This window comes from Leptosomus discolor, chromosome 3 (assembly GCF_034619465.1).
Source record: "Leptosomus discolor isolate bLepDis1 chromosome 3, bLepDis1.hap2, whole genome shotgun sequence".
Classification (NCBI taxonomy): Eukaryota; Metazoa; Chordata; class Aves; order Leptosomiformes; family Leptosomidae; genus Leptosomus; species Leptosomus discolor.
The window spans coordinates 50198069-50221208 of record NC_141393.1 but is presented as its reverse complement, the minus strand read 5'-3'; the positions used below and the strand labels follow the sequence as shown (position 1 = coordinate 50221208).

Below are 23140 nucleotides of genomic sequence, written 5' to 3'. Positions count from 1 at the left end.
GAGTTGAAGTAGATTCCAGTTTGCTCCACAACATGAGGGAATCAGTTTTCCTTGTAAAAAGGTCTCAGGATGCAACAGCTGTACAATGGTTTTTCTCAGTCTTTTCACTACACTTCCACCCCACAGAAAAGGAGGGGAAAAAACCCGAGCTTCACAGCTATTTAAATTAAATTAAAATAAAATCTTAATTGATGGTGTGGACTTTGAGAGAAAACTGTTTTAGGATTTCCGTTGCTCTCCTTTCTGGTTGGAAACAAGACAAACCTGAATATAGTTCATTGTCTTATGTGGCACATCTGTGACCATAACTAGTTCCTATGGCTATTTTTTTTCCTCTGACAGTCTGAAAAATAAACATAATGGCAACATTAAAAAAAAAAAAGTGAAGACAAATTTTGAAGAGAAAAGCAAAGTGATGTAATGCTTATGCTCCTCTTTGCAAGGGATGCTCATAACTACCTAAGCCTCCAGTGAGCTGGCCCCTAAATGTAGTGGCATTACTACGTGAGTGTAACAAATGAGTGTTTGATCTCAGGTCCAAGAACATACATCTTTTAAAGCAATTGACTGAAGAAAGCTGCTGATTGCATGTGAAATGTTTTTCCTATTGTATAACCAGCAGGGGTCAGAAGAATACTATTGGAATAATTTTTCTGATCTTTCTGTAAATGTCAAATTTTTTCATTCTACGGTTTCACAGGATGGACGGATGATTTTGGTACTACAGAAGGCAAAATGCTGAATTTAACCGACAGCTTTACTATTTACTTCTCACTGTTAATGTGTATTGATTCCTGTGGGTAATAAAGATGTTCTCATAAAAATAAAACTGTGTTTCTAAAAACTTGTATTTGTTATGTATGAATTTAATGTTGTTGAAAGATGATAAATTGACAGCCCAGGAGACAGAAATCCTCTTGCTATTGTGGGCAGGAAACAGAATAGGCAACAGTGCGAGGAGCTTCCTCCTGCAGTGTAACTGCTGCCTTCTGAGACACCACCTCCTGGTATGTCAGTCAACTTTGACTGGATTTGCAGGGAACGTCAAGGGACGTGGTTTGTGTTTTGTGCTTTAGATACTTGTCTGTGAGTAACTGAGTGGAGCATGTGTTGAGCGCCAGTGGGATGTGATCTCCTAGAAGGAAACTGGGCTGCAGAAGAGAACCTAATCGATCAGCCTAGCTATAAGAACTTAATAATTTTATAAAACCCGAACCAACCCCACCTGAGGTTTTTCAAGGGCATTATCTATAAACTCAGAGAGCTGTCATTCAGGGAACTTCTGTTGCAAATACTGCTCTCATTAGAAAGCATAAGAGCAAAGATAGGCTCTGCTGAAGTGTTCTTTCCAATCCTGGCTGTAATTTCAATTTTAGTGTTGGCTATCCAATTAATATTGATCAGTTGAAAGAATCCAGACCCATAATATCTTTGTTATGTCATAGCATGTTATTCTTCAACAGAAGAGGAAGAGTATACTTCAGAATTAGTCATAGGTTTGGGTAGTGTAGCGAAGGCAATTTCTAACACTTGCACATATTTTTATTTCACAAAATAGGCATGTTTCTAAAAGAACTTTAACTGTACAGGCGATGGAGCAAACAAGCATGCAGACATCTTTTCCGAAGAGATTAAAGTTCCTGAGGTTTCTGTTTGGGTTCTTTAATCGTGTAGATACAAACTAAAGAACTGTGATAGTTAAAGATGTTGACGGTGACCGTTGTCTTAAAAAAATTACAGTTCTAAATGGCTTGCTGTGACTTATGGCCAGCAATGAATGTGGAAGGTTCAGGACATGGCAGTGTTACTGATTGACAGTGTTCTGGAAGCTAACTTAATTGTGTGTGTGCTTCCTCTTGGAAAACCTGCTGTAAACATCAATACGTTCTGCTGCAGTGGTTTGTTTCTCTGAATCTTAGGGTTGGTATGTGGAAATGAAAGATACAATATGGTACATAGTGATGGAGATCAACTAGCTGTAGAACATATCAGAGAATGTAACATTATTATGTGGATAAGTATCATCCCTGGTCAAACAGACCTGAAAGGCAGTTTAGGCTAAGTATTCTTAAATTCGATTCTGTTTTGCAGGTGAGACGGTGAATGCTGGAGATGCATTGTGTGAAATTGAAACGGACAAAGCAGTGGTGACCATGGAATCCAGTGACGATGGCATATTGGCTAAGATACTGGTAGGGATTCTGCCTTTGGGGGGATGATACAGCTTTTCTTCAGACTGTCCTTTAGCATATTGCTTCAAAAGCTAGTTTAGATAGCTGAACGTCCTGCTCAGCTTTCAGAATAATGCACTTACTTGTGTTCCTAGTGAGAAATAATTGCTCTATTTATATTAATTTATTTTGTATGCGTGCCAGGCTACTGGTACATGGTACATGATTCTATATGTGCTTAATGGATTTTCAGTTAACCTGACTGAATTGTTTCGTATGTTTTGCACCTTATGAATTATGTCCATGAAATACTGCAGTTTATGACATCTCTTACTTTGAGTTACAGAAAACCAAGTTACAGTCAGTTAGCTGGCCATTGAAGATAGAACTTTATACAAGATGGGATGACCCAGAGGACAATTCTTAGAATTATTAATTTGTGACATTCTTAAAATTAGATTGATTAAGCTTAATACAAAGAATGAGAACTGAGAGGAACGTGAAGTTCTCAACATCATTTTAGAGTATTTGTGTGTATGTGCATATGTAACAGAGATAATACTCTGTTTGGGTTCCTCGTTTATGTTTGGCTACAGAATCCTGTTCTGTACCAAGGTGGATGCAATAACAGCTGGACTACAGTGATCAGGATGAGAGACTTAGTTCTAACCCTGCGTTGCTTAAGGTCTGCTAGCGAGTCCTGTGCTGTTCTTTACATAGTGTATTCTAAGTCAGATTCTGTATCTTTTCTTTTCTCCTCCTCTTTTCTAACATTTAAAAAAAATGTTTCTTATTTCAAAATGACCTGATGTTAATTCCCATCAGAATTTAGAAGGGTGGGGCTGTAATTCTGAGGCCTTCTCTTGCTGCTTCTGTGTAAAAGTACATTTTACATTTTCTGAAAGCTCATGTTTGATGCTTAAAATTAAGGGAGACTAGATTTCTTGTCCATTAAATATGTATAATGGCAAATGTATTTTAGAGTTTAGGGAGGGGAATGAAAGTTGTTATTAATTGTATATAAAGACAGGGAAAGGATTTTCCCTCCCTTTTAATGTTCACCACTCTTTATAAGTTTCCCCAAACAACATCCAAATCTGTGGAGTTCTCTTATTTATCCTGTGAAGACTTAAACTGTCAGCCTCTAGCACTTCCAACAAGAACACTGCTATCTTTTCTTTTTCCCTTTTAGAAATCAGGTAGATAAACATGGATAATCTTAAATATGATTTTGCAATGAATTTGCAGTTTGGTGAAGATAAAACAGCTTGCTCAATTACAATTGTAGAAAACCTAGTTGGGCAGTCAAATAGGCAGCTAAATGGGAACACAGGGTTCTGCAGCACAATAGTTCTTGGGTTTAATGGGTACAGTGATATATAAAGAGCTTCTTGTGTCTCCAGAAGTTACAAAATACTTTGCAGTGTTAAAGCCATTGGATGCTGAGGAAACTGACTTGAATCACTGCGTGGCTGCTTACGTTTTTCTGGTGGTAGATACGTTAAAATGAGTGTTAGCACTGTTATTTTAGCTTAACTCTGAGAGTGTTTGACAGACCCTTTGGTATGCAGTGTGTCAGGCTTGGTTGTTCCCGGACTATTCATTCATCCTGTATTCTTTTAGTCAAAGGATCCTGTGTGTCTGGAAGCATTGCTTAATAACTTGGGTTTCCAGCATTGCAGTGTTTGCCTTTCTCTGGCTCCTTACTCTTGCACAACGCCCAGTTGCTTGGCCAACCAAGTGCCTCTACAAGGTGCTGTTGAACCTGGCATGAAACGAATACCCTGCAGCAGGCCTGGCTATTTGCCTTTACTTAGGCACAGCCCAGCAGGTTTTGGTGCAGAGGGGATGCATGTCTATGCAGCTGTGTGGTGCAACTCTTACCATCTTGTAGTGAACTTAGACGGCTTTTGTCTTAGTTGGGCTTTGTATTTAAAGACTGTTGTAGCTTCAACTGCAAGCTTTCGTACTTCAACATCAGAGTTTCAACTCCTGCGTTCAAGAATGTGCCACTAATGTTCATATGAAAAGTCTGGTTTTAAGTGACTTGCCCCTGTATTGTGTGGGAACTCAGTAACAGAAAGGACTAAATTTCAGCTCTCTGGAACAAGATTCAGTTGTCTTTGATGCTTTCCTTTCAGTTCTTTGCATCGTTCCTTGTATACCTTTTATATCATAAAAAACTCCAACCAACCATAAGTGAAAGGCTAGAAAAAATGATGAAGCAGGAATGTCCTAGAGATGAAACTCCATCTCTTTGTACAGTCTAGATATAGCTTCATAGAGAATGGAAGAAATACAAGTGAGCACATTATTAAAGACTAAATGGTACGTACACAGAAATTGTGCTGATTGAGAGTTTGACTTTACAGCAATACAATAATTTGTATTATTTGCTGTTCTCGTGTGTGGAAATCATTAATAAAGCTGTAATATACTTTTTGTTGCAAACCACATTTTCCAAATTGTCATGGTGCTTATAGACTAGTCTATACCTCATTTGAAAGAAAAGAACACATGTAAATTATAGTCTTTGTCCTTACCCTCAAGAGACTCCGTCATTGTGGCTTTCTTGGGAGGACTAGAATTTTGTTTCTTCGTTTCTTGTGCTTTTCTCTCCCAAGCTTCTCACTTTCTGAAATTTTCAGAACAGTTTCGTGTCTCTGCTGGTGGAGTATTGCAGCTGTTTCTTCCCTCCCTCCTCAGTAATTAAACAATAGGGTGAATTGGAAGAACTTTGAATAAAATAAATAACAAATTATGATAAATATTTTTGCCATATGTGTAATAGATTATGAAACCCTTTGTCAAAATCTTCAGTTCAATCTATGTTGGGAGAGAAGGGAGTGGAAAAAACGTAGACATTGAGAAGTAAAATGTAACAAGATGAGTGGAATGAGCTAGAAAGGGAAAATTCTTGGCTGAACAGAGGTGGCGGTTTAGAGTGAAGATACTGCAGTCGCAGAATTCCCCACTAGGAGAACAGATCCAAACCCTGGTGAAAAGCTGTCTGGAGCAGAACCCTCCTTGTGATAGGAAGAAGGGGAGGAAAAAAACCCAACCCCAACCCCCCAAAACAGAACAGAGAAGAAAACCCCTCTTGCACCAATAGTAAGACCTGACTGAGAGATCCAGCCTTTAATTTGAAACTTTAATTGGCAAAAGTAATTTTTATGGAGCTGTAAATAAAACTGAATTTCGGTTTTTGTTCACTGAATGCTTATTAACATGAACTAGGGAGACACTTCTTTGTTGGCTTTTTTTCACTGAGATCCTTTGTGTTCTGTGATAAAAAATATTTTTGCCATCTTAAAGTGGTAACATGAAAGGTAATACTCTTAAAATGATTATTTTTGTTTTGCCTGATCTGTTTAAAGGGTTATCAGCTCATGATCTGCATACCAATTTTGTTTGTGTTTTCCTAAAACAGTTTTTCAGAACCTCTTGATGGTTGGAAAATTTCAAAATTAAATGTGAGGTTCCTTTTAAGCTATAGAATCTTTCCCCTTCCCAATATATAGGGGTCAAGTATCAGGTTAGAAGTATTTTGTAGACTGCAATGCATCTGTAATGCAGGAAGAAGTAATAAGAATTCCACTGTGTTTAAGGTGAAATGAAGTTAGAAGTATTTCTAGTTCTAGTATGCAACGTTGTGTAAGCACAAAGCAATGATTTCTTGAAGCTTACGTCAAGATTTTAACTAATCCATACCTCTTCTGGAAAAAAAAAGGTGTTCTCTATCCATTTTAGCTCCATGTGATCATATCTTTTGGTCAATTAATAGCTGTAAGAGGTCTGAAAATTTTCTAACTCTGCTCAGTACTCTAAATCCCTTTGTGGAGATGATATCCCACCATATCAGTCATGCTTTTGAGTGTGAATGCTTATCTAATAACTCCGTGGAGCCATGGGACTGTTTTTGTAGTTCCACGCTAAACAAAGTGTATTGGATGCTGCCCTGCAAATGTTGGTTTATATAGATGCAGTTGTTAGTAATGAGGCTGTTTAAAGCTTAGTGGCATTCAGTCAAAATTCAAAGGGATTTATGAAGAGATACCGTTGTCTGAAAAATTAAATAGGCATGGAATTTAAATGTCCGTTTCCTTGATGTTTGCTGTGTTCCTTGATGTTAGCTGTATTCCATTGTTTCACTGTGTGTGATACAGAAATTTCACAATCAAGCTAAGTTGATGTAGAAAACAGGAAGAAGAACCAAAAACTGGGGGGCTGGCTTTCCACAGAAATCTTACACTATTTCTGAAGGCTGTAGTTACTAAGTTTTGGTGTGGCCACAAGTGTTGCTAGTTAAATTTCCCTGGAAGATACTGCAGGTTTTGGGTTTAGCACTTAGCTATATTTGTAGTTATAAAAAGGATGGATATTGACTTAACTAGTTAACTGCAAAACCCTGGAAGAGAATACAGAAGACCAGAGTGTGATCAGAATGTGTAAAAAGGGGTGACATTTGGCAGTGTATGGTGCAGAGTCAAGGAGCTGTAGTGTAGGTACCTAGGTTAGAAAAGGACAAGCCATTCATCACTGCAGCCTCTGGCACTGCCAGCAGCTCAGATTTAACTAGACCACTTGCTGACAGACTCTTTACATGTTGACAGCATTCTGTATTTGCATTTAGAAAAAATATGTTCTCGATCATCAAAAATGAATCATTGTACAGAAGTAAACTGTCTTTCTTACTCTCTTGATGCAGTGGCCACAAATTGCAGCTGATGACTATTCCATTTATCACAGTCATTAATGTACTGGAAGTCTCTTAACGTATCTCTCCAAGGTATTTGCTTTTGCAAGTTTGCAAAAGCTTGAGTTCTTCAGTACCCGAAGGGTTGTTTCAAAATTCTCTTTTGTTCTGTTATAACCTTTCAAGCTCTCTTTCAAAATTTGTCTTAGAAGAATGGTGCTCTAAACTGGATTAAATGTTCTAGCTAAAGCCTCATCAGGACTTTATAGACTGAAATAAGAGGAAGAGTTTTGTAAATATTTTTCTCCTTTTAATTTTACATTGCTAAATAATTATTCCCCAGATATTAAATTTTTTGTAGCACCTTGAAACTTTTGAGTTTTTGTGTTCAGCTGTGGAACAGCACATCTAACAAGTTTCAGAGAATCTATTCTGCTATCCCAGGACAACATCTCACATCAGACATGTTTAAATGTGGTGTTAGTCTCCGTATAGCTATTCTAATAATTGCTGAGTGAATAATGCTTTCAGTATTTTCTGTCTCTCCTCTTCAATTTTGAATGCTTCTGAAAATTATTTTGCAGCCTTGACAATAAGTTGTGCAACCTCCTCTGCACTTACTGATGTTGCTTTGTTAGGTTATGTGAAGGGTATGTGGGGGATTGTCTCTGTCAGAAGTATTAAAGAGTGGTTCCCAGAGAGACGTCAAGAAAAGAACAGCAGACTCCGATGTGGAGTTTCCAAGTTTCTTTAGTACTAATGCACGGTGACTACAAGTAGCGTTAGTATTTCAGTAGCTGTGTTTTTTTTCTGTTTCCTGTCTTGTATTCCAAAATTTATTTGTGCGTACTGCTGTTGTGGCACATTTTTGGTAGATCTAAACCAGCCTCTCCAGCAACTATGTGAGATCGTTGTAAGGAGCAGTGACGCTCAGCCTTGGCCGATACCCGTGTCATCCAGTAACAGTCGTATGCCAGAGCTGAGTTTGAGAAGGAGATGTGAGGAGCTGGAAAATGACTATGTTGCCCTTCAGATTAAGGGAAGAGAGGCAGCTTTATTGGAGTAACAAGAACAGATTAATATGCAAACCCGATCTTTAGTGGATTCTTTTCATCCACGTTACTGTAATCTAGAAATAATGGGCTTAAGTACCAGAGTTCAGGATAGATACACAAATAGGCTTTTATTCCGGTCCCCTAAAAAGCACAGAAGAAACCTGATGTTTTGGAAACTGAAATAATAAGGGAGTGATAAGAGCAGAAATTTTGACTTGTTTTTTCCTAGTTCAAGTGTGATCCTTAGTAGTCTTTCTGTAGTATCCTGTGGATATTTCTGCACTGTGTTGGACATTCAGTAGTTATTTGTGTAAGGTAAGATTTCTAACATTAAGATGTCTCAGGTTTGTGGATGGGGAGATGATTTCTTACTGAAAATACTGTCCTTCCAAAGGCCACTCCGAAGTTTCAGATGTGATATAGTTGATGGGAGATCAATAATGTTTGGTGCGTCTGAATTATCAGCACCTGGCTGAAGCTTACTCACTTCCGAAAATAAATGAGGCCAGAATTTTACATTCTTTGATGCCAGCTACCATTCTGCAGCATCTTGACTGAGTTCAGTATGGAAAACTGAGTCAGATAAACACACTATCTGCCTAACACTTTGTTTGTTACCTTTAAAGGTAGAGGGTTCGTTAGATTAAATAAATTCAACTTTGGTAGCCCTTCCTGTTTTTTCTTAACTGTATAAGTAAATGTGGTTTAAGAAGGAGCAGGCTAACAGTAACATAGGTACTTGTGCATCCGTTCCTTTTCTTTCTGAATAGGCCTTGTAATGATCACATCTGATTCAGTGTAAAATGCAGTGAAAGATTAAATGACTCAATGACAGTGTCAGAGGGGTAATTTCAGAATGGCAATTATTCTTTTGGTAGAGTCACTTCTTAAATTAATGCTGGCTTTTTTGCCTAAAATACTTAGTAGCTCAATTTGGACCAAAACCAGATGATGAATGATTGTTTAAGAACTGGATTTAATATCCATTACTGTATTCTTATTTGTGACCTAAATGAGAATTGGTATGAACTGAAACTACTTTGAGTAGAACTTCCCCTGCAGAGCGAGCCAGTGTAGGTCCCATCCACCTTTATTGCCACCAGTGTAGGCAATAAACATCTACTTTGGTACCTGCCTGTTGATGACTGAAGCACTGTACTGCAGTGACAGCAGCTCTGAGGGAACTTTATTCCCCTGTGCACTTAATCTCCTCCAATTTTTCTCCCTCTCATGGCTCACCTGTGCTTTGTTGGTTTGTCAGCAAAGTTAGGACCTTTTTGACTGTTCTTGACTATGCGTACAGGCAGTAATAGAAGTATTGTGAAGCTAATTATTTTAGCTATTTTTGCATCTGAGATTCTGGGTTTCATTGAGATTTATGCAGAGGTGTTTCCTGGTATTGTGAATTGTGAAAATGTAGAAGTGACTCAAAAACCCAGGAGATGAAAAGCTAAGCAAAATAACAATTTTTCGTTCTCTGTTCTAGTTCTGAGCTGCCAAGGCTGTATGTTTAAAAACATGTTTTTTTTTAAAAAAAAAAAAAATACGTGTCTACACTTTTTAAAAGTGTAAACTCTGCATCATCTGGGCTGGGAAGTTGTATGGGCAAATAAGGAATGCTGTAGTTTTCACATAACTGTCTTGGAGTGGTGAATGTGAGAAAAACAACTGGTTTGCTCTGAAGAGTGCGAGTTACAGCACTGATGTCTTCAGATGCTCCTGTAACGCTGAGTTACAAACAAAGCCTACCTAATGTCAGTGTGTGTTAAGGTTCTGAAGGCTCAGCTGTCCCCTTTGGATTTCTGCGTGTGTTATTGCAGCATCTGTTAAAGCTCCCAGACACCAGAGCTGTGGTGAGGACTTGACACCCCAAGCATGTCACCGTGCTTCTTGGTGTATTCAGTTACCATCTGTAGATGGCTTATAAATGTGAGTGGTGTACGTGCAAGCCTTTGTAAAGGAAAGAGTAGACATGCCAAAAAATGGGTTTATTCTTATTTTGGAAAAAAAAAGTTAACTGCTGCATATTAATATCTTACAGGGAGTGTCTTGAACTTGGGAAACATACCTATTTTGCATCATCATTGGTGTGGATCAAACATCTGGGTGTTATGCTGATAAACATAGTTCTCTAAATACCTTGTTCAGTGCTAAGTATGATAATGCTGTAAAATTGTTGGAGTAACTTCAGTATTTCATATGTTTATAGCTTTGTTTTCTTTTGTTTTTCCCAGTTTTTGTGTTTCAGTGACCAGGTTAGGTAGGTTGTGTTTGTACTGCTTTCAAGCTGCTGTTTTGTTTGATTGTGAGTGGCAGTACCATCTGTTGATCAGTGGGCCTTTCTGTGATGGGATCGTGCAGCCTTAGACAAAGCAGTTTAGGACTTTTGGTGTTCTGTCGTCCCCAAGTACTTTGAAGTCATCTCAATAAAAACAAAATAAGATCAAGTCTTGAGGGACTGTTCAGACTTTCTTCTCTCAAATGAAGCTTTTTGGAATATTAATGGAGAAGAACGCACCCAGAGATCAGAACAGGAAATAGTGAACTAAGTCTTAAATCGTTTTTTCGTGTAATGAATCCTCTTAAAGAAGCGGTATTGCTCTAGAATTTACCTAATGTTCATGGGGGAGAAAGTGAACTGACAAAACTGAATGCGAGCTGTTTTATCGGGACGTACTGAGAACCAGTGGCCTTTGCTGGTCCTACTTAGGTCTAGTGTTGGTCCCTGGCAAGGGAGCTAGGAAACCCTGTGAAATCTGACATGGTCAGTGGAGTTAATGGTGTGCGGACAGCAGTCATGTCCGAGTAATACCGCTCTGATGCTTGCCTAGTACAGTCTCTATGGCACACTGTTTTATTTATTAGTGTTTAAGTGTCTAGAAAATGCAATTAAGGTAGTAAGAACAGTGTGATAGCTGATACTATGTGTATTTTTATTTTGTGTGTCTGTCTTTGGGCTTTTCAAATGATAGTGGTTTGCATTTTCTTGGGTAAGATGTCAACATTGCAGATACATACCAGCTCTATTTGAGGCACCTGTACAACCAATATGGCTTTACTGTGGAAATGCAATGTCCATTTCCTTTGTGAGGAAATCAGCTCTATTGGGCTGATGCAGTCTAAGTTGCATTTGACTGTCTGTGGTCCTGGAGGTCTCTTTACATTTGGCCTGATGCCCTGGAAACGTTGCTGTGGAGCCCTTCGTTGGGTTGTTAACTTAAAGTGGCTGCTGTGCCTTTATCTGCCAAAGCATGAAAGGGGTATTTTGACTGTGGTGTGGATATCTTTTTGTTTTAAAAGGGACATCTCGAATAGATTGATCTTATCCAATCTGATTAGATTATGTTAGATTGTAGTTATCTTTCTGTAAGACTGTTGTTCAGATGGTGTCTGAGGCAGTGATTTACATACCACATAAGTGCTATCGCTTTCTTGGCGAACAGACCTGTTATTTGGCACCAGTTAATGTTAAAATAGACAGAGGTGGAAGTTAGTGGGAAGCGAATGTCATCTTTTTCAAAAAGAAGTAATGGGGCACTGCTGTTGTGGGGTTTTGGTCTGGCTTTGTTCCCTTAGCTTCTGAATTTACAAGCTTGTGTTTTAAAAAGTAGCACTACTAGATGCAGGGCAGGTACCTCAAAGGTACATCTGCTCAATGTGTCCAGCAAAATTTTCAGGCTCTGTTCCTCAAAGATTAGGCATCCACAGTTGTTTTCAGTAGCTAATGTGACTTTATTCTTGGAAGTACTTAGTAGTCTGTAGCTTGCTTGCTTTGATTTCTGATGCTAACTTCAGATGTGTGGGATTTTGGGGCACAATTTAATATTTCTCACCTTATAATACCAACTGTGATTAATTTCTGTCATGCGTCATCGTGTTAATAAGAATAAAATGGGATATATGGATATATTTTCTTGATGAAGTATCATTAATATGCTTGAAATTTTCACATCTACCATTTTTTGGTCATATTAGTCTAGACATCACAATATGTAACTTAATGTTCTCATTGCCTTAAATTTAGTTGGAAGAAGGAAGCAAAAATGTACGCTTGGGCTCACTAATTGGTCTGCTGGTAGAGGAAGGACAGGACTGGAAGCAAGTTGAAATACCAGCTGATGGTAGTGATCCATCTTCTGTGGCTCCACCGGCACCTGCACTTACCTCAGCTCCTGCGGGCCCTTTGGTTTCAGTCCCTCCTAAACTGGAACATCACCTTGGAAAGCTGCAGTGAGTTTCTCTGTTTGTTAGGAAGTGGCACGCTCTTTTAGTTGTATTGGTAGAGCTGAACCAAGAAGTATCTTTTGTCCCTTTTTACCTGTTACTAAGCTGAAGTTTAAGAGAGTGTTTCAGTACATGTAATAAAGCTTGCAACTCTCTTGTCTGAGCTCCCAAAACTTTTTTTTAACATTGCTGTAACAAGCTGCTCTTAAAAAATATATTTGGTTCTTCACTGATTCCAGAAGAATCCACAAGTATGTTGTATTGCTTCTGTAAGAGGAAAGTTTGGAGATGAGTTTTCACTCTTTATTTTGGTCTCTTCAAGGTCATTCTTGTGTTTTTACATTCAACCTCCCATTAAAGCTTGGTGAAGGGGCACAGTCTGACGTCAGGTTCAGACAAAGGATCAGTCAGGATCAGTCTCACAAAGGATCAGAGCCTTTGTACAGAACTCTGCTTTTGTCCCCAGCTCCTGCATCTGAAATAGAGCATGTATTGGGTATTTTCTCTTGATACACAGTAAATGAAATGAATTAATCTTATTGTTTAGATAGCATATTTTTCTCCTTGTTTCTTTAGGGTTCGCTTAAGTCCTGCAGCTCGCAACATTCTGGAGACTCATGGACTAGACCCAAGCAACGTTACACCTTCTGGGCCTCGAGGAATCTTCACTAAAGAGTATGTAGATACTTCAGTAAAGCTACAACCTCATATACCCGTAGTGCTGGGTTAACGGTGGACTCGGTGATCTTAAAGGTCTTTCCCAACCTAAATGATTCTACGATTCCTTGATTTTGTTCCATTTTGTGCTATGGGTGAATGGCTTAGTTAAACTTGAAAAACCTATTGAGAAGATATGGGGAATAGGTTAGAAAATATCGTAAGAAGCCTTTAATTTTAAAAAAACAACCCCTTTTTGGTTTTGTGTCCCATCTGAGCTGCATGATACTGCCGTCAGATTTCCTGCAGCTCAGCTGAATGGTGGCTGTCAACTCCTAGGCACCCCTGTTAGTTACTGTTGTAGATCTCAAGATTTTTGGAACACAGAGGTGTATTCAGAGCCAAAATAAAATACCAGTGGCCTGTTTTCTTCAACTTGTTTTCTTTGCAGAGTTCAGATCTTTTGTGTCTTTCACTGAAGTTCAGATATGAAATCTGTCAGGATTTAATTTGTTCACTTTTTTATTAGGCTGGGGAGAGCAATGAAGTGTAATGGTAAGGAATCAGGAGTTTTCTCTTTCTCCCATCTTTGTTTTTTTCCCCATCTTTGATTTCAAGAATGTTTGTGTACAGACCTGTGGTTTGTTATGATCACACTTCTAATATTTACTGTACTTTTTGAATATTCTGATGTAGTGATGGGCACTCAAGCCTTAGAGTGAGGAACTTGTGTACGAAAACGTGCTGTGGTAGCTCCAGAGCCCTCAGCCATGGAATGGTGCATTGTCTTCACATTAGCGTGTATGTTAGTGAAGATGAGGATTTTGGCAGGAATACTTATTTTTGTTCTTAGTAAAATTATTCCTTTTGACAAATGCCATCATTCACCTACACAGACCTTGTTAGCTGCTGTAGTTTTAGTTCCATTCAAAGACAGCCAGGTCAATGTATTTGGAGTTGAACCAGAGAGGCAGACAGTGGAAGTCTGCTGTTTTTTCAAAACTCTTTTTCCTACGGTCTTTGGCTGAGTTGAGGCAAAATAAGGAGTTGAATAGATGTAATATCCTATGTAATAGCAAATTATCAGAGATAGTTTTTTCTTAATTATGTAAGTGCAATGGTAATTTATGGTGTGTTACTAAGCTATGGCAGGTGGAAACTCTCTAGGACTTTGAGCTACCTAATTAACATTCCCTAGTTGTCATGGAGATACAACAAAGATTTTTCTATAGCTGTGAGAATTATCTAACAAAATCATCTTTTTTCAAAACTGCTTTCCTCCGTACAAATTATTTGACTTTGAAATGCCATTGTAGGATAGAGACTGTCTGGAGTTTTTTAACCATTCTTTTGAGATGGTGTTAATCTTTCAGATGCCTATAGCCTCTGCTGTTACATTCCGTTTGAGATGGAATGTGTGCAGATTTTTGTAGAGAGCTGCTACAGATATTCGAGGAAATATTTCTTTTGCTAACTTGAGATTACTGTTAAAATCTACGCCATGCCTTATAGCCGGGTGACTCATGGGCTCTTTTCCAAGCTGACTAGCAATTGATTCTTTAAGGGAGCATTGCAAGTTCACTTTTCACTTTTAAGCTGAATTTTCTTATCGAACAGGGCTCATACTCACCAGATTACAAGAAACAAAGAAAGATAGTGAGTTATGTAAGCAAGCAAGATTCTTTTCCCCCAGCTTTCTATCTTTAAATTCAATTCACTGTAAAACAGCAATAGGAGCTTTCACTTAATAGCTTTCTCTGTCATGATCTACTCCCTTAGCAGGCTAACACTTAATTTCTCTTGTGTATCTGTGCAAGGCTGAATTACTGTTGTTGCCTTCCTGCTTGTTTTTGTTCTGCAGAGTGGCAGCTCTTTTTTTTTTTTTTTTTTTTTTTTTTTTTTTTTAGCAATATCCTCTGCTTTCTTCAAAAATGTACTTCAGAAAATTGGTGTGTCAGTACAAAGTGACTCACAGCTGCTGTCAACGATTGCACCATGTTCCTAGTCATCAGCTCAGGCGCTGTGTTTGGGACAGCTTTAAAATTGTTGGTTGTTTCAGACTACTTCTGCCCTTTCTCATCCTATTTACTAGTGATCTAGGGGTTCATAAATGCAACCACAAAAAGGCAGGGGGCTAGTTACCATAACAGCTGTGTTATTCTAAGGCCACGTTGCTGCCATCTATATTCTCCCACCAGTTGTTGCTAAGCTAGTGTGACCTGGGGCCTCAGAGCTGCTCGGGCACTGGCGCATTTGACTTGCGGACCAGGCCCCGCTCCCACATGTGGCTCTGGCTTCCCCAAGCCACTTTGTGGGTGCGTACCAAGTGCAGGCTTACAGTGTACCGTACAGCGGCACCCTCACTGTGTCCCCTTTGCCAGCTGCCATTGTGGAGGAAGGGCTTCCTTCTGTAATGTGGACGGTGCAGTAAGTCTGACCCTAGATGTTTCTGATGCGTGACATTCTCTGCTCACAGCTTTCCTTCTTCCAGGGAGTTTTCTCCGAGCTGTGTAATCAGATGTTCAGGTGAAAGGGGATTGGGATGAGTCAGTAACAATAGCTGCCCTCAGAGGAAACCGGTGTCAATATGTGCATCTCCTGTTGCACAGGTATATCCTTAGGGACTTTTAGGTGTGTGTATAACCTGTAACTTGTCCTTTCAAACAAAGTATATTTTGAGCACAAACTAGTCTGTTTACTTCCACTTTTACTTTGGATTTTAGCTAATGTGAAGTGGAAGGGCTACACACTTCTGTAGCACTGGTAAACTGAAGCGTAACAGAATTGCCAGAACCTGTGTACTTGTAATAATAACAATTTGGCCAGGCATATTTTTGTTACTGTTTACCAAGCTGCGGTGTCTGTCCTGCGGAGGACAGTGCTCTCTTTCATGTTTGTTACTTCTGCTCGTGTGTCTTTCTCTGTCACTATCCTGTGTTGATAGAGGGTTATAGAGTAGGCAGAAAGATGTGTCCAAGCTTTCCTTGTCCAGTTCTAACAAAGTCTCTGTGTGCCTGACTTGTACAGAAATCCATTTAATTTGATTTGCCTTGGTGCCTTCTCCAACTCTGCTTAGATGCAGGCTCACAATCTCGCACCCATGACAGTCACAACATTGCTGTACCTGTTTTTCTTAGTGGTTAAATCATGTGGAATTGGTGGCAGGGAAATCATTTTTACACCTATGTATAACAAATATTTATATTATATATTAAAATATAAATATTTATGAAATATGATTTTTATATATGTATACTTTCTATATATATATCTTATACTCACGCATGAGTTTCAAAAACTCCTGAGTGAATCTTCTAATCTAAAAATAAGCTCAGTGTTGGCAATACATTTTTCAGTTAACACACTACAAGCCACCAAAATCGTTAAAGCATTTTGACATGGCTATGATAGGTAGGACCATTTGTTTTTTTGTTACGTCCTTAATATATGGAAGTAACTTAAAAGCATTTCCTTAGCTTTAAAATATATAAGAAGCTATACAAGCTTTGCTTTATGTATTATGGAATATAATGAACAGATGGTGAGTCTTATGACTGCCAAGTTAAAACCCTTAAGTGATTTTTGGTAACTTTTAGTATGTTAACTAGGAAAGTTGCATTATGTCATGCAGTTACTTTTTTTGTCTCAAACTGTAGCACTAGGGGATGATTTTCATACAATGAAATACAATTTTTTTTCCCTTGATATAGTAGTTACATTACATACTAAACACTTATTGTTGAAACAGATATTGGCCAATGTGTTAATTTGGGAAAACAAGTAACAAATTTAATAATGACAAATTTACATCCTGAGCTCAGTCATTTTTTAATTTTTGCTATCACTTGCTGAAGTATGCATTGAAGTTGAGAATAAATTGAAGCAAGTCAGCGATCAGTAGAAGGCATTATATGGAACATACAGAGCTTTTCAGTTGTTGGTTCATGGTTCCGGAGTGCTGCTTTGTTAGGAAGAACTAAGGATGCATGATGTTGTTCTGAGATTTTGTCCTTTCAACAAAAGTTAAATGACACACAAACTGTTGACTCACTGAAGGACAGACTCTCACTCAAGCCGTAATCTAATGAAACAGGATAGCTTTGTTGTTTCATAGAACCATAGAATCATTTAGGTTGGAAAAGACCTTTAACACTGCCAAGCCCACCACTAAACTGCGTCCCTAAGCACCACATCTATACGTCTTTTGAACACCTCCAGGGATGGGGACTTTTGTATTTACGGCTTCTGTTTTGAAGCCATGGTGTGGTTGTAAGTAGTTCAATTTCTACATTTATTTTTAATTTCCTCTGCCAGTTTATTAATAAAATTCTGTGTACATAAACCTTTGTGTACATGCTGTGGTGATGGCTTCATGAAGTGATAGATTTATCTAGGGTGTGTGATACAGACTCATTATCAGATCTGGAGGAAGAGAGGAGATCTGTGAATGACACAGCTCTTCCAACAAGTCTGGAGCGTAGGTGCAGTTACAGCTGCAGAACAGAGGTTTTCCTACAGCTTACTTCCCTTACAATAGGCAGTGGTGGTGTAAATATGCTCTTTCCTGTTCAGCCTCATGGATGCTAATCGTTAGCGTGTTGGTTTGTGAATGTGATGCACCTGGGGTGGGTGTAGTGTTACAGCTTAAAGACGGTCGTTTACTGATGTCTGTGGTGCTGTGCCCATGTGAGGGGAGGTTTGTGATGGTCACTGTGTCAGTATAAAACCCTGGGAGAATGCTTATAGAGTAGAAGAGGTCCAGCCACACCTGGGGCTGTTAGATGTTACTCAGTATTTGGCTTTGGTTCTTCAGTGTGGTGCTATCTTTCAAACTGCTTGTGAAGTATGGCTTCATATAGCATCCACACCTGTTTGTGCATATGTATGTCAGAAAGGTACAGAGGAATGAGTGATAAATGTGCTACTCAATTTTCTGTGAGCGCTAATTAATGATATTAGATTCAAATGATTACAAATATAACAGATGAAACAGCTTTTATTTGATATTTTATAGCCTAAGTAAGTGTACTGTGATATCTTATTTAGAAGAACTGTTAGTGTGATTCACAAATTACTTGAACACTCACAATTACTGATGACGAATGTTAGACAACATTTGCATTAGAGAAGCATGTTACTGCATATTCAAGCCCTTTTATTTACAGAAGTTACTGAGAATTTACTGAGAAGGTATCACAGAAGAGACACAAAATTCATTGGTTAATAACAATCAACTTAATGTTTGGCTTGACAGCAGAAATGTAAATGCACAGAAGTGGCTAATTAACTAAAATAAGTGAGGGAATAGTAATACTTCGGGAATTTTTGAAACAGTTTCTTTGTTGTCACTGTGTTTAATCAACAGGGATGCTCTCAGACTTCTGCAACAGCAGCAGAAGGGCAAACCCAGTGAATTGAAACCTGTGATTTCTCCAGCTCCTCCCCAGCCTACTGCAGTGCCTTCTGCTTCGCAAGCGCCGGCTGCGACTTCTGCTTATCCAAGGCCAGCAGTTCCACCAGTTTCCACACCAGGACAATCTGCTGCACTGGTAACCTTCTGTTAAGTCCTCAACATTGCTACAGCTGACTATTGCTGCGGCTACTTCCATAGCCGTATGAGATTTCCAGAACTGGAGAGACAAAGGAAACCGAGGCCACCCAGGTGCCCAGCCCAGTCATGTACAGTTTTTAGTACGTTTGGGTGGTTCTAATGCAGTGTAACTCAAACTGCAGAGCTCTCGAAATTATGGTTTGCCCACTAGTTTGTGTAACTTGCAAACTGAAGCTGTGAAAAAATTTACATGGCAGGCTTTGGGGAGGGGCAAGTCAGAGAGGCAGCAGTTTTGTTTCGGTCCCGAAACAAGAAGGTGCCACTAGTTTGGAAATGAACAATGTACCCTTTCCTCAATCCCTGCAGGATTTGTATTTCCAAACTTGCAGAAACTTGAATCCTGGTTTGTTTTTACTGTACTTCATTCGTTTTGCTGCAAAGTGAGTATATGTAAATGTCCATTGATCAGTTGTCAAGAAGTGAGGAAGGAAAGGGCTTGGTGGTTGCTTTGAAGGGTAATTTTGCGAACTCTAGCGTCTAAATACAGCTTCTGTATGAATTGAAATGGTAGAAATACCAGAAATTATTTTTGAAAGAATAAATGCCCGTGCTGAAATGCACATTAGTATAAATTGAAAAGCTTTTGTGAAAAATGAGGGGCGGGGGGGCAACCTTTCTGGCTTTAGAGCTGAATTTCATGTATCTACAGGCTGAGATTTACAGCGTAGCTGCAATTCATAATACTCAGAAAATGCTGCTTTCTTTGCACTGTGCAAAGAACCAAACAAAGCACAGAAAGCTCAGACTTAGATATTTTTTTCATTACAGAAAAAAAGTGTCTGATTGCACCAGAACACACATACTGCAGTTTCTTGTGAGTACTGTGCGGTATGTGGTGTATGTGCAATAGATTAGGTATACAAATAATGTTCTACAGAATTGCTTGTCGCTTTCTGTAGTCACCAATCAAGAGGTTCCTTGAAAGTGGACTTCCTTCCATGGAGAAGTTGGGAAAACTTCTGCATTGAAACAGGACTGAGTATATCTGGAAGGAGAGAAAAGAGTAACAAAAGAGATAAGCAGTAAAGCTGGTCATAAGGAACCATTCGGGGAACTGAAAAAGCAGTAGCTGATGGAGCAGATACTATATGGCTCAGAATATGCTTTGTTCTATATGCCAGGCCTGGCAGATGGAGCAGTGCTTATATACTTTGGCTGAGAATTAATGCCTGAATATTTGGAATTTTTTTTTTTTTTTTAGGCAGTCTGCTAGAATAGTAGGATTAATTCTATATTGTAAAGTGAACCTATCTTTCTAAAACATGTTGTGTTGATCCAAGTTAAGTGGAACAGACTGGAACACTCAATGGTCTTAATCATACCAGTTTCAGTAATTGGAATGTCTCTCTCTTGGATATCTGGGGGATATTTAAAGTGAGCTAACGCATCAATGCTGAAGCCCTATTTCTGCGAAGGGGAAGTATGTTTGCTCTCTTGATATTTAATATGCACCGTATGATTTCTTTTAGGGCACATTCACCGAAATCCCAGCTAGCAACATCCGAAGAGTTATTGCTAAGAGATTAACGGAGTCTAAAACTACTATACCTCATGCATATGCTGCTGCTGACTGTGACATTGGTGCTGTTTTGCAATTGAGAGCAGAATTGGCCAAAGGTTAGTGATTGAACTGATTTACTGTAACATGTGGTACTACTGCCTAGTTTGTCTTGTTTACATAATCTTGCCCAGGAGGAGCAAATTTTTGTACAGGCAGAGCGCTGTGCCTTCCAATAATCGTTTCTGGTGTTCTGTATGTTGGACTCCAGCTGTATTTCCCTACGATTATTGAATGGGACAACTGACCAAGATACAGGGAGACACATGTTGCTTTGCCAGCTAACACAATACTCTGTAGACAGCTGCAGTCTAACACAGGACTACGCACTATTAAGTCGGGTTTTGTTCCTTCCATCCAGATGCAGCACGTTTAGCTTCTCAGTGGTTAGAAGCTCAGATTATTCATGTGAAAGATAACAGGGGAAGCTTCAAATTAAAATAAACTCATGCTCTGTCTTTCTAAGTGCGGTGTTAAAATTTAGTTTTGTCGAAAAGGAAAGCTAGTGCAGCCTCTCAGGTTCTGGGTGAGAATGGCTTTATCCATGGTGAGGAAGGAAAGTGAGTTTTTGGCACACACCAGCCAATGCATCGTAAATGCCTCTTGAAGGCAAAGTAATGGCATTAATGTGAATCTCTTTCACTGGAACTTATAGATGTGCTTAAAGCTATGTTAAGCTGTTGGAATAGCAATCTGTCCCACAGAAAACTGGATAATTTTAAAATACACATTGAGAATTGGATTAAAAGCTATAAATCTCTCTATATATGTGTAAATCCTAATTTTCATAATGCATCCGGTGTCATTTATACAGAAATGCTTATGTATAAGATTAAGAAATTAAATATCCCCTTTTTGTTTCAACTTGTATTCACTGAATTGACTTATTTAGAAAAACTTCTCAAAAGATAAGGTCTTAATCAAAGGGTTTTTTTTGGTTTTTGTTACAATCAGCTGAGTGTACTATGCAATAGGATATTTTAATAGTTTCAAAATTAGCCATGCAGACTAGAATCTGCTTTCCCAAATCTCAGTTCAACAAAGTATATATGACATGCATTTAGAAAAGCCAAGAGGATTGTTCAGTAGAACACTCTTCAGGCAGGTGCTTCATTTTCATGCAAAATATCCCCAAAGCATTGTTTGCTCAGTGTCTTTTTGTTTGAGGGCTTCTACCTTAGTCGGGTAAAAAACCGGAATGAACATTTTTATTGCTTTATCATAATTGTCTTCATTTAAATAATTGTTACTGTATTTAGAAATATTTGGTCAATACACTGATTTTGATGTTGTCTACAGAAAATAGCTCCACTTCCATAGTTCGTGAAGGTATTAAACCAAAGCCTGTGGAAACTTGAAAGCATAGTTTTATATTAGGGCAGTGCTTGCAATTGCCTGCAGGTACTAGCATTTTTCCGTCTTTCTTGTTTTAATTTTTTTTTATTTGGTAGCTGTTTAATATCTGTAAAAAGTACGCCAACACAGTGCAATCTATTTATAAATGCCAGTATCAGAAATATGGAAACAAATGTTTTCATAAAGCTTTAACATCTGTAAGTTATTTTAACCAAGCAGATTTAGAGCCGAGTAGGATAGATTTGTATTAGTCTAGGGCATCTTGCCCTTCAGTAACTCACCTTAAGTCAGAGGATTTTCTAAAAGTTCTGTCTTTTGACTCTGAGATACTTAAGCTTGAGGAAAAACTTATTTTGTGACATAATGTTTCTTTTTCCATCGCACTTACAAGCTATTTTCCATTAGATACGCATCTTGAACAAGAATTTAGAAATCGGATCAGAGAGAGAATTGTTGAGCAGTTTTGCGCTGTAAGACTATTTTTCTTAGCAAGGTTGTGTCTCTGTCACCTATCCAGTAAGCTGTGGAAAAAATTAATGAATAAATTTACAGTCCTCAGCAGCAGCTGAGGGGGGAAGGGCAGTAGGCCTGGGTGTCGGCAATGCCTGCTCTGTGTCTCTGCAACTCGAGCTCTGATACACTGGAGATGAGATTTGGCTGCAGCTGTCCCGGAAGAGCAGACTTCTCAGGAAACCTGTCTGGTTTTAAGGCAGAACTTGATAAGTTAGTCAAGATCATGTGGTATGGTTGACCGCAGTATATGTAGGTGGTTCTTCTGGTCTAAATTTCTAGAAAATGAGGCGTATTCTTCACAAAGAATAATGTTTATTTCTAGTGTCTGGGGCTAGCAGTATTGTTTATTGAATTGGCAATGTCTGATCCCTGCCTAAAATGACATCACATCCGTTGTGGTTTAGCTGCGGGAAATGGGCTGAGAGCAGTTGATGTCTGCTTGTCAGCTGCAGCCAAACTAATTAGGCATAGCTTTTTTAATTAATTCTCATTCTTTTAGAGGAGAGATCCCTATTCAAATCAAATTTGGAAAATGTTGATTACTTCTTCTTTTGACAGGTTTAGCTAATTATGCTGGTGAAAGAATCATTTATTTGTTTAAAAACTTGCCTTTTCAATACCTGCAAAGCCTGGGTACTATTCCAGGCATGCAGACTAGTCGCTGCCACTTCTGAAATTTAATTGTCATTCACCCTTCTTTCCATTTTATGAGATCTCATTTTCCATGCTGTTCAGGCTGCTTAAGCAAGCAGCAAAGTTCTGTTTGCTGAAGGTGATGTGCACCCATACACCTCATAGCCTGCTGCTGAGGCTGTTACTCAGGTGAAAAATTCTGAAGGCCCATTACTTTATAATGAGGAGAGACAGTATTTTCTTTTCTTCTACTATACATTTTTTTTAAAGACCAAAGTTTGTTTCTAAAGACTAAAGACTTTCATGGGAGAACACAGCTGTCTACAGAAGAGGCAGGTGCATAATCAATCTCCTGTGGATTCTTTTTGGTGTTGTTCAATTAGTCCTTTTTTCTGGTACTGTTTAAATCATTTATTCTCAATAGTTCAGCTTTTAGAGGTGTATCCTCATTATTAAACTAAGTCATAGAAATAGAATTAATAGTGTATGCTGTTTTAGACACTACCACAGTAATGAAAAGTGACTATTTGTAATTCTAAGGCAATGATGTGTCAAATTGCAGTAGCTAAGCAATGTCTTAGAGAAACCTTCAATGACAGTCTGGAAAAAATGTGTATCATGGCTATTTGAAATTCTGTTATTTATTTACGTTGAGTTTATTCTTTT

At 38.6% G+C, this 23140-nt stretch overlaps 1 protein-coding gene across 8 annotated transcripts in view; it reads left to right on the top strand.

Moving 5' to 3' along the window:
* Nucleotides 1-23140, top strand: part of PDHX (pyruvate dehydrogenase complex component X) — a 53788-nt gene that overhangs the window by 11268 nt on the left and 19380 nt on the right. For all 8 annotated transcript variants that reach the window (XM_086462744.1, XM_086462749.1, XM_086462745.1 and 5 more), the window contains 5 exons: nucleotides 2092-2192; nucleotides 11947-12152; nucleotides 12723-12821; nucleotides 18169-18352; nucleotides 19884-20031. In XM_086462744.1, coding sequence (XP_086318870.1) covers nucleotides 2092-2192; nucleotides 11947-12152; nucleotides 12723-12821; nucleotides 18169-18352; nucleotides 19884-20031 — 738 coding nt within the window. The remainder of the gene's footprint in view (nucleotides 1-2091; nucleotides 2193-11946; nucleotides 12153-12722; nucleotides 12822-18168; nucleotides 18353-19883; nucleotides 20032-23140) is intronic.